At 40.9% G+C, this 12,138-nt stretch overlaps 1 protein-coding gene across 3 annotated transcripts in view; it reads right to left on the bottom strand.

Annotated features, from left to right (window-relative positions):
• The window catches only part of GPSM2 (G protein signaling modulator 2), a 52,419-nt gene that overhangs the window by 22,279 nt on the left and 18,002 nt on the right, over nt 1-12,138 (bottom strand). For all 3 annotated transcript variants that reach the window (XM_061633904.1, XM_061633903.1, XM_061633905.1), the window contains 2 exons: nt 5,721-5,942; nt 3,205-3,340 (listed from right to left, as the gene is read on the bottom strand). In XM_061633904.1, the coding sequence (XP_061489888.1) occupies nt 3,205-3,340; nt 5,721-5,942 (358 nt within the window). The remainder of the gene's footprint in view (nt 1-3,204; nt 3,341-5,720; nt 5,943-12,138) is intronic.

Below are 12,138 nucleotides of genomic sequence, written 5' to 3'. Positions count from 1 at the left end.
TCTCAGTATGCAGTGTGTTCCCGACTTTTAGGCAAACGGGTTGCTTTTGTTTTTGGGTTTTTTGCCTGACAAAAATTGTACCAGAATTCTGGTGTAGCATTTCCCACACATACCCTTGTTTATACACCCCCCCAAAAAAGTCAGATGCTAAAGGGAGAGGGATTGTATGGCAATGGGACGAGATCTTAAACCTCCTACACAGTGGGGAAATACAGTACGCATGTGTATAATGGATGAGGGACGACAAGAAGACATTCATTGCAGCTGTGTGAAAGACAGTTGCATGAAATGCCGATATATCAGCTGAAAAAACTATTGTTCCTTAACACAACCGGTGCTGCAGTGTGAAAGGAATTTTACAAATTAGGACACAAGCACCATCATTTTAATCTGTTAAACTAGCACAATAAGCCCCATGTCTGAAACAGCCTAGGAGAGGGGCAGCAAATGTTGTGCCCTCTAGATTTTGTGGGCTATGGTTCCCAACAACCCCAGTCAACATGGCCAATGGTCAGGAAAAATGGGAGTTGCAAGTCCAGCAACATCTGGAAAGGACCACACTGGCTACATGTTAGGTGTTTTCAGATAGCTTTGTTTTAAAATGTTTTTGATGGTTTTTAATTTTTTGAAAATGTTTTCAGTATGGCTTTATGTTTTTTGTAATTATATTATTTTATTACCCATGTGTCTGCCACTCTAGGCTCCTCTGGAGGAAGGACAGGATCTAAATTTAATAAATAAATATATAATACTCCTGCATTAGACCAGCCGTTGGACATAAGTTCCAAGACATGACAACCCAAACATACTGCCTCAATACATTGCCAGTTGCTTTTTCTTGTACAGCTGCATTCTTCCATGTGTTCACTATACTTGCAGACTAAAATGAGATGGTAATTTGCATGAGGGATGGGCACTAGATGGTCATTCCTGACCGGGGGGAGCAGATCTCTGCAGCACATAGTATCTAGCTGTAACTAGCTGGCTAAACATTTCCAAAGACAAAGTCGCTTGGCTCTGAAGTGATTTAGATGCTATGTTGGCAGTTCCAGCCAAGGTGTCCAATTCAACGTTGAACTCAGTGTTGTGGGATCACTTCCAGTTAATATGCCCTGATGATGTGGACAAAATGATTGCAGTGATGTGCCTGACCACCTGTTCATTAGATCCTTCCTCATCCTGGCTGATTAAAACTAGATGGAATGGGGTGACTGAATGGGCAAATGGTGAGGTAAATGCATCTTTGTGCGATGCCCTTTGCCAGGGCTGGCACCAGGCATGCCTGGGCCCTTGGCACCAGTATGCCCCTAGCTGGCAGTGCCGTAGCCCAACCCCCCCGTACAGGTGGTGTGGGGCTAATAAAACCATCCACGTGTCCCACCTACCTCTCCTGTCCCTGTAAATGACGTGTGCACAGTGCACATATGCTTGCCATCAACCAAAATGGTGGCAGGGGCATCAGCCTCTTAGGGAAGTCTGCACTGACTGTATTGGGTGTGTGTGCCTGGGAGCCCCCTCTCCACAATCCGTGGCAGGGTTGGGAGCTGATGCTGCCGTGCACTGCGGAACAGGAGAGCTACCCTCCTACCCCTAAGGAGGGGCTCCTCTGGGCCGCAGGGACCCTCGGCCAGGGTCCGACTTGGCCACCCTCTGGCACTGTCCCTGCCCACTGCCCTTACAGAGGCAGTGGTGCATCCACTTCTCAAAAAGCCCACAATGCATCCAATTGAGTATAACAACTATAGGCCAGTTGCCAACCCTCCTTTCTTGGCAAAAGTAGTAGCAATGGTGGTTGTACAGCAATTGCAGGTATTCCTGGATGAGACTGGTTATCTAGATCCATCACAATCTGGATACAGACCCAGTTTTGGAACAGAATCAGCTTTGGTCAACCTGATGGATGATGTTTGCCATGACAGAGACAGAGGAAATGCAACCCTGCTACTTCTGCTCGATCTCTCAGCAGCATTTGATGCCACTGACTCAATGGGATGGGTATCGGAGGCACTGTATTACTGTACTTCCGCTCTTATCTACAGGGCTGCGTCAAGAGAGTAGCACCGGGTAAATGTTCCTTGGACCCCTGGCACTTGTGCTATGGGGTTCTGCAGGGTACTATTCTCTCCCCAGTTCTATTTAACATCTGATATGAAGCCATTGGGAGATTTGGAGAAAGGTTTCAGCAGTATGCTGGTGACACACAGCTCTATTTCTCCGTAACATCTGAATCAGGAAAGGCTGTGAACACTCTGGATTGGTGTCTAAATGCTGTAGTGGAGTGGATGAGGGCCAGTAATGGTGCTTGAATCCTGGAAAGACAGAGGCTGTTTGGATTCCCATGTCCGGGATATAGCCGAGTTACTTGTTCTGGATAGGGTTGTGCTCCTCGTAAAGGAGCAGGTCTGTAAATTAGGGGTACTCCTGGATTCATCTTTGTCACAAGAGACCCAGGTATCCTCTGTGGCAAGGAATGCCTTTTACCAGCTTTCTCTGGTTCATCATCTATGGCCATCCGGGGACAGGGGTAGCCTGTCCTCTATAGTCTCTGTGTTGATAACCTCAAGGCTGGATTACTGCAATGCACTCTACATGGGGCTGCTTTTGGGCCTGCTTTGGAAGCTTCAGCTGGTGCAAAATGCTGTGGCCAGACTGCTGATGGGGGCACATGGCCAACATGTGACACCTCTCTTAAAATATTTACACTGGCTACCCATCTACTACCATGCCAGGTTCAAGGTTCTTGTGTTAATTTATAAAGGCCTGAACAACTTAGGTCCAGGGTATCATAGGAACCACCTAAACCCTTATATTCCAGCTCAATCACTGAGATCATCTGCAGGAGCAGCTTTGGTTGTCCCTCAAGTTGGTGAGGCTCATTTAACATTGACACAAAATCGAGCCTTGAGTGTCATCAGCCCAGTTCTCTGGAATGCTCTGCCAACAGAGATTCAGCAGGAGTCACTGTACCACAGCAGGATAGCCTTATGAGAACAGTTTGATAGGCCTTGGGGGGGCACAAAAAAGAACTCCCATAGAAACACATTTTTAAAAAACAGACAAATTTGGGGGGAGGAGCTACAAAATACCTGGTGAAATGACCAAAATTGGAATCACTTGTACTATTGCATGTAGATGTAGCACTATTTAAATGCACATACCATGTCATTTCTTTCTGATAGTGCCAACTGTAGCAATCACTCTTACCTTGTCACTTAGATCTCTAGAAATGGCAAGGTGCCTCTGACAGCAGACAATTGCTTCTTCATAATTTCCAAGAACCTTTAAGGTATTTCCCAAGTTGCCACTCGCTTTAGCTTCCCCTGACTGGTCCCCAATGGTTCTGAAAATTGAAGGAAATACTCACTGCTGCTACTTTTGTAAAATAAAAGTAGGAATTCAATCTACTTTAAACAGAATTATTTTCTCATTGAAGATCATCCACATTAGCAACCATAGATTCATCACAATTCAAACACAACTGAGCCCCAATCCTGAGCATGTTTGCTCAGTAGTGTTATTTCTATACTCTAGACCAGCGATTCCCAACGTGGGTGGTAGCGCCCCCCAGGGGCATTACAGCCTTTCAGGGGGGCATTAGCATGACTACAAACTTTAGGGTGGCGTTTGGGTTCATTAGGGGGGCATTGACATTTGGCGGTCTGATGCGACAGTTGAAGCATTTAAGTTTAATTTTATTTAATACACAAATCATTAATTTTAAAACTGTTTTGTCCCCAGTTAGAATGTACTGAAGTCTCAATTCATGGAAATAACACTATAAATAGTGTGTGCACTTTAGTAAAGAAATTCTGAATAGCGGCCAGTGTCATATCAAGGAATGGGGATATTAGCCATGCCCCGGCACTAGGTAATGTTCCGATGCTGTCTTGAAGGATGTTGGAACCAATCATGAGAGAGTGTTTGATAAGCTGGGTGTATTGGTGGAGGGCACATTCTTCCAACGGATGAGTGCCGTGTGCAAACGGGTGACGCAAACAGTCAGCTATTCACTGGTTTTCTTCAGGAATGAGACACACTCGCTAACCGTTGTTTCTGTGATGTTTAAATGATCTTGTTTAACGAAACAATGCCGGTAAACTGAATGAGTTTATTGTTAACTAACACAGTGCATTCTATTGGTTCATACTGTGTGGACTTAATTAGTTTTTGCTTATGTATGTATATTAATAAATCATACTAAGAATTCAATGTGTAATCTAAGTGCAATAAAAAGGCATGATAAAAATGATCAGTAATAATAATTGAAAATACCTTTTATGTATTACTCATATTTTAAGGGAAGAATAGGAAGCATCGGCATATACTTAATCTGAGGGGGCGTTGGGCACAAAAAGATTTTGCAAAGGGGCGTTGGGTCAAAAAAGGTTGGGTAATGCTGCTCTAGACAATCCATGACGACAAATGAATTTCAGTTAATGGCTTAGCAGAGACTGCTTGGAGACATTTAACATTGGTTCAACTGGTACATTGCTATGGCTACAACAATCACTAGGATGTTAAGCACTACTGAACACAATGGGACTTCTGAGTAAATGTGCATTACATTGCATAATAAATTTAATATATGCTGGAAGCCAATTGCAGGTTGGTATAGCCAGGTAATTTTAGAAGGCCACCTATGTTGCTTCAGTTGAGAAGGATACAATTAACGTTTCTTTTTCCCAATTCCCCACCACCATTCCATGCTTTAACGCTCCTTCTACATTCCTTCTACATTTCTTGGTACATTAGAGCAAAAATCAAGCCAAAAAAGTCTCCCAAGCCTGATAGAAAAGGAAGCACTGAGCATGTGCAGTTCTACATTTTAAACCCATTTAAGTCATAGCACTATCATGGCTACAGGAATAAAATGGAGTTTGCTTCTGCTGTCCCAAAGCTAAACACATCTGAGAATAAGCATCATTTTGTTGTACAAAAACACACTGTTAAAATAAAATTAATAAAATGAGAATCTGTGCCCATGTTCATGGCCAAGTGGCCACCCCTATAAAATGTTTTCAAAAATAAGGACAAAAGATGCTACGACAACCAGTATCAGTACGTAAGGGCCCCATGCCCATGCCAGCCCAGGTCTTGATGTGGAACCAAATCATCTGCAGCTCTTGGTGGTCACTGGAGGGTACCTCGACTTTAGCCCCAAGGTTCAGCCCAGTTGCCTGACTGGCCCAGCTGCATTACCTACTAATTGATCAGATATTCAGGTAAAGAAACCAGTATTTTTTTTAAAAAAAAAAGAACAATGCAAGATTAGTGTGAGGATACACTTTCTGTAACAAGTAATTTCCAGTAGATATTTTATATAAAGCTAAGGTTGCCTTTTCAGGTATGTGGGGGCAAATGGAAGACAAGAGTGACACACAACTAATGCAAATAAGACCCAAGCCAAATTAAGCGTGTCATACTCTTGAAGAGTGGTCAATGCATATCTTACTTATATAATACCCTGCCATACCTCTGTGGCTTCTCTCATAAAATCCCAGTAATATATTTCATCTACATGGTTAGGGTAAGCTGCATTACACAGCCAAAGTTCTGTTGCCAGAATTATACCCAACAACCTTCCATTACCATTTTTTCTAGTTGTGGACAGTATGTGGCCTAGTACATCTGGTCAATATTGCATTGAACAAAGTTTGCTCAGAAACAGAAAAAGTTGTTAACATCTGGAGGATGCTAAAGGAATCAAAACCAAAAGTTACCTTGCAAGGGTTAGATCATGGTGGTGATACTCCAAAGCCTTGTTATACTCATGCAAGTAAAAATAGGCATTCCCCAACTGGCTATAAATCGCACTGAGGGTTTTTAAGTCTTCTGTTCCAACCTGAACTGCTGATTCAAAGAAAGATACACCAGCTCGGCAGTCTCCTGCTTTACACAACCGCTCCCCTTCTAAAGCAAGCTTCAGGCAAGAATCTTCCATTCTGCAGACATGGAATGCAAGAAAGTCATGAGTTTCAATATACTGCTATTCCCTACAGCAGTCATTAAGAACAATCCATACACACAAGAAAAAACCCTTGCTGTGCAATTTTGATTACATGTATATAAATTAGGTTGATTTCAAGTACATACTAAAGCACTCATTTGCTTTTGCATCACAAACAACATCAAGTTCCAATTACTTACATTACATCATCTGATGCTCATATAGCATATGAATTATTATAAAAAACAGGGTGTGGTTGCAATAGCAGTCCTAAGCACCAAATAGTCATAAATATATTTGGTAGCCAGCCAATCCACATTAGTCATTTGCAGCACAGTGATAGCCTGAGAGAAAAGATAAGTACCTCCTTTTTAAGAGAAAACAATCCGCACCTAGTCACCTGGAGGCGTTTCTATCAGCACACGCAACCAGAAATATGGCTTATTTATAAGCTTCCCAGTTAAGGACCTAGTAATACAAACCTTTTCACATAGCTGAAACAAGGATGGACCTCCAACCTAGTAACAGCTATTTTCAAGATTATATTTCAGCTGAAGTGACTGGACAGATGGCTAGTTTGGTATTCCTGTCCTGCATAAGCAGCATGCAGTGTTTCTTGTTTCAAGCTGCCAAAAAGACCTTAATCAAGCATAACAGGTTTTAGGGAATTCAGTGGCAAGCATCAACAGCACAAAGCTGCAGTTATGCCATCCCCAACCTACACTCTGTGCTGCAGTCCATGCCTTTGTAAGGTCATTAGTATTATAATATCTATTGGAAATGGTCTTGACTGTGAATTAAGCGTCCTGTGGAAGAAGTTGGTACATACAGCTCAAAGACATGACACAGTGTCTTTCCCCTTCCCATGCTAGCATTTGTAACAGTCACAGGGCCAAACCACATGTCACATTACCTGTACCCACCTTTCACTACACCCAAAGAGGAATTAATAAATAAGATTATTTATACTGGGTAAAGAGTATAGAAAGAAAAGGTCCATCTTCCTAAGCACGATATTCCCACTCTTCAAAGCAGGGCAGCTAAACAAGAACCGTGAGTGACCTAAATCACTGCTAGTGCCACCACCTGTTCTGGCTGGTTTGGCCCTCAACACAGAAACAGGGAGAGCGGAAGGAGGATAGTGAATCTCTTAGCTGATCAATTTCAAGTAGATGTATGATTAAGAGAAAAATTAATTGTACCAAAGTATACCATCTGTGCAGTTAATTCTAGATCTCCTGTTGTAGCATCAGACTTGCACAAGTAAGTATCTTGCCATCTATGTAAGTTCTTAAAACCAGAAGCACTCCCACCCCATTTCTCTAAAAGTTTTGATAATTACCTTGTTTTTATTTATGTGTGCATGGGGAATTCGCACAGAGAGCAGATCAGCAGATATACATAGGTAGCAATACTGGACATAGAAAGGTGCCTTATATTGAGACAGGCCTTTGATTAGCAGCTGCTCTACGGGGTTTCAGACAGGATTCTCTCACAACTCTACCTGGAGATGCCAGGGATTGAATCTGGGACCTACCTGCATGCAAAGCACATTGCTCTACTGCTGAGCTAAGCCCTTTCCCACTGATATATTGTGGACCTGTTTGTGTAGTGATAGCTTCAGAGTGAAGATCCTGGCCCAAACTTCCAGGACAGGCAAGTTACAGGAAAGAGTTAGATGACAGTGTATTAACATGAAATATATTTATAGTTTTTAAAACAATACAAGGGCCTTTTCCTCTAGAAAGCATAAACTGAGGCTCCTTAATGTGCGAAGATTCTCAGTTCTTACCCAGCCAGCATTCACTGCTAAATCTCTGATCTCTCATCTGCATCTTATTCCTAGATTCACCCTTTACAGGGGGAAGACTGTAGCTTTCTTGGATACAGTTCAGCCAGCAAGAATTCCTTCCCCATTCCCTACTTGAACTATTTGGGAGAAGCTTGGAAAGATGGACCATAGTAGTCTTCCCTCTCTCTGGCTTCTGAAGAGCTCAGCCTGTTAAGTGGGTTAAAACCAATGCGTAATACTAATTCAGAACACTGAACGTATTGTCATGGAGTAGAAAGGGAAAAAAGCAAACTGTAACTGCATACAACTACTAGAAAACTGGCACAAAGAGTAAAAATCAAGTTCCTTGCAGTAGAAGCTTTATTTGAAGCCATGTTAGAATCAGAGTTGAAGTCTGTCTAGTACAAACCTCAGCTCAATGCAGGAAATCCAGAGCAAGAGAATCCCCAACATATGCACTGCTGTAACCGGTTTCACTGTCAAACTGCACTGATAATGTTCAACTGCTGTAACCTTTTTAGATCTAGTCCAGCCCTCTGGGGCAGCACTTATATGTATGTATTAAACTTTATTTAACAGGAGTTATATCCTGCTTAATCATCAAAAACCTCTATAAGCAGTTTACATGAGACAACTCTTTGTCCTCTTCTATGTGACAGCCCTTAGGGTAGCTGAACAGTGCTATCATTTCTCTCCCCCCGCCCCCATCTTTTCCTCTTCAGGCTAAACATACCCAGATGCTTCAACCTTTCTTTATACGACTTGCTTGCCACACCTCTAGATGTGTAGCTGTCCACTAAGCCCATTTCAATTTGTCTTCTTTCTTGAAATGCAGCATTCACATGTTCAGCTTGTGACTGACTACAATTCAGGGATCCTTTTCACATCTATTGCCAAGCCAGGAATCCTCCATTCTATACTAATGCATTTGGTTCCTTGCCCCCTTTTGCATTTTGTTTGTTTCAGCCAGTTTTCCATTCTATCAAGGTCATTTTGAGGATTATTTTTTTATTCTGTTAGCTATCATTCCCAATTTTGTGCCATCTTCAAATTAGAGAGTCACTCCACCCCTTCACCTAAGTCAATGATAAAAAAAGTTGAATTCAAGGCCTAAGACAAAGACTTGCTGCACCCCTCTTGAAACCTTACTCCCTTTTGAGTATTGCATTTCAAACAGCTGTGAATCCACTTGACAGAACTATTGTCCAGTCACAGTGACCCAGTTTATCAGCCAAATTATCACAGGGAAACTTTGTCAAATGCTTCGCTGAAATAAAGATAAATTTACGTCAAAGTGTTAATTACACTAAATGCAATAATCATTTCTAAAGCACTTCTAGACATAAATGCAAGTTTAAGAACCAAAACACAGATATATAGGCACATTAAGACAAGGCATAAACAAAACTCCTTCCCAAAGTCCCATACTAAGAAGGTGTCACATTATGTTACGAGGCACAACATAATCTTGAAATATATTCTGAATAAAAGATTTCTGAGTAGTGCTCCCTGCCAATCAAGTTATTAAAGTTCCTAGTCTCAGATAAGCTTCTATCCCAAAAAGTAACTTTCAGACCAACAGCTGTTTGGTCTGAGCGTAAGAACAGTTTTCTACTCTAGTTTTAGTATGTCTTTATCCACCAAGGAAAGCACTGGCATAGTGTAATCAATCATATATTAGTCTTCATAATCACAACAAGAAAACCCATTATTTAGTATTATGAAAAATATAGTCCAACAATTAAACTTAGGGCTACAGAAATACACAGAACAGACAATAAGCATTTTAAATGTTATACTTGTTTTAATGAATGGTACAATTATTTTACATATCATCCAAATGCTATATAGGCTGCCAATCAGCACACAAAAAATAAATACTGTATATACCACGTAACACCTACTTCAACAGTTTGTAACAAGACCCTTTAAAATTCCTAGTCAAAACAATTGCAAGAGAATTCATGTACTATAAACTATACATAAAACGAAATTCTTGAAAGTATCAAGTACCTCTTAGCCTTTGACATTCCACAGCCTAAACATAAGGACATGATAGATATTCTTAGCTTTTGTAATAAAAAATTGTGTATCCCTATTAGTCAGGAATTGTACAGAATAACAATTATATTTCAAGCATGAAATTCTCTGTAAGTCTAGTGTCTCAAGATGGCCAGCCATACCACAAGTTTGGAAACTCCTCCAGAATATCTTAAAGGGAACTGACAGCCATCTTCTTTCATTTTATTATGATGATATCAATCCAACGTGACTTGAGCAAATATAATATTGACTACAACAGTATGTAACACCACAACAAAAGATTTAACACACTCCACTGGGTAATCTTAACTAATCCTATCCCCTCCAAAGAGGCTCTCTCTGGGCACTTCATGTTAAATGTCACATTCAATTAACTTAACATTTAGAAATTATAGTGCTTGTCAACATTTAGGTGTCTTCCTATAATTTAGCTTGATAAATTTACAGTGATTCTTTTCTAAAGTTTCATTTTAAGAATTGGACACAGACAGATTTGGAATGGCTTTTTAAAGAAGACTTTAAAGCATACAACCAAATGAACCAAAATTATACGCAGATGATATTAGAGATAAGGTGGCTTAGCAACAGACAGAGGGAAAACTGGAAGTATTTCTTATGACTGGGGACCATACCTCAGTGGAATACAGAGACAAAGAGTTTATACTTACAAATGAATAACAGTAAGATAGTACAGTATCTTCAGTTCAAACATGTGGAAGCAACTTTTTGCCATATTGGAAAGTGTGATCACAGCAGCTTTTGAAAGAAATGCTGTTTACAGATATCTCATTGGCACTAATAGCTAGTTTACAACCTCAGCTGATTACAGGAACAGCATTAGCAGCTGGGTAAGGGCTTTGCTACTACCTGTTTTAAGGCCTTATAAAGTGTAAAAAAAAGAGTTCTCTCAGTATGCTAAAAATATCAAATGGCAGAGAGATGCAATAATGCATTTTTAGGAATTCATCAGTCACAAGAAAAGCACTTTCATATTTCTGCTGTCCTTCCAGAGACTATGAACAGATCCATTATTCACTAGCTAAGTACTCAGTAAAATAATATAATGTTAAGTGGTGCTGGCTAAAAAAATTAATCCATTGGTTTGTGTATTTCAAGATAAACAGTGGTCATGTTACATGCTTTTTGGAATCTGTATAAATATTTCCACAATATTGCTCCTGAATCTTAAGCAGAATTAAATTTAACAGGGATTAAGTGCAAAGTTCTTTTGTTGTTGCTGTTGATAAACAATTAGGAGTCAGAAAATCTTGCTGATCAACTAGAAAACACACAGTATATACCAACAAATCCCAATCTACTTTCTCCCTACTCTTAATTTTAAGCTACCAAGCAACTGGCCCTTAGCTTCAGTGAGCAGCTCCAAGATCAGTTTCAGATGGAATAGATGTAGGGAAACAAAAGTACAAATGCTTTGTACTTCCTATTCCTGCACTTCCATTATGTCCAAAAGATAATGTTCACTTCTTCCCAGAAAAGGAGATGCACAAGCTCTTCATGGGGGGAAACATACAAATTCTAAATATGATGGAAAATAATAAGTTCAAGCCCCTTTCTATTTAATCCATATCTCTGTAAAACACAAAGCTGTTCAAAGTCTAAAGCATTCCTTCCACATTTCCATCTTGATTCCTCTTCTGGCCTTCAAAGACAGAAAAGCCTTTTTAATTTTCTAAGAGTTTTTAAAATATTCACATTTATGTAACTTTTGCATTCTCCATCCTTTCCTTTCCTTGTTTTTAATACATATAGGCAGGGCCGGCGCCAGAGGGGTGGTGCTTAGGGCGGGTGGGTATCGCTCCCTTCCACGATCTGCGGCAACATCGGCTCCCGACCCCGCTGCATATTGCGAGAGGGAGCTCCCAGGCACCCCCGTACTGCCACACAGGCTTGCAACGCCTGCCTGCATGCCCCATCTATCTCTCCCTTGATGTAAATGCCAGTTGCGCTGCAGGCACAAGCCTGCCATCAAGGAAGATGGTGGCAGGTTTCCCTAATGGGTTGATGCCTCTGCCACCATCTTAATTGATGGCAGGGATGTGCATGTATAGCACATAGGCACATGTTACCAAATTCTTCTAAGCAACAGTTAGTGGATTGGACTGTGAAAGACCAACCCAAATTGCGTTTGCGTTTTTACGAATTTGTAGCGCAGTACAGTATCTCAGAGAGGAGGTTAGGTCTCCTGCTCCCCTGGTGCATTCGCTATAGCTGCCCAATTCCCTGCTTTTTAAAGTTTGATAGAAGTATCTGTGAGCTATAGGCACGTTCTTAAACTGCAACGTTTTTTGCCTATTAGTGAACTATTATAAATTCAATTAGTAAATATCCCCTTCCC

This window comes from Rhineura floridana, chromosome 6, assembly GCF_030035675.1.
Source record: "Rhineura floridana isolate rRhiFlo1 chromosome 6, rRhiFlo1.hap2, whole genome shotgun sequence".
Lineage (NCBI taxonomy): Eukaryota > Metazoa > Chordata > Lepidosauria > Squamata > Rhineuridae > Rhineura > Rhineura floridana.
Note: the sequence above shows the minus strand (reverse complement) of the source record. Positions and strands in the feature narration are given on the sequence as shown.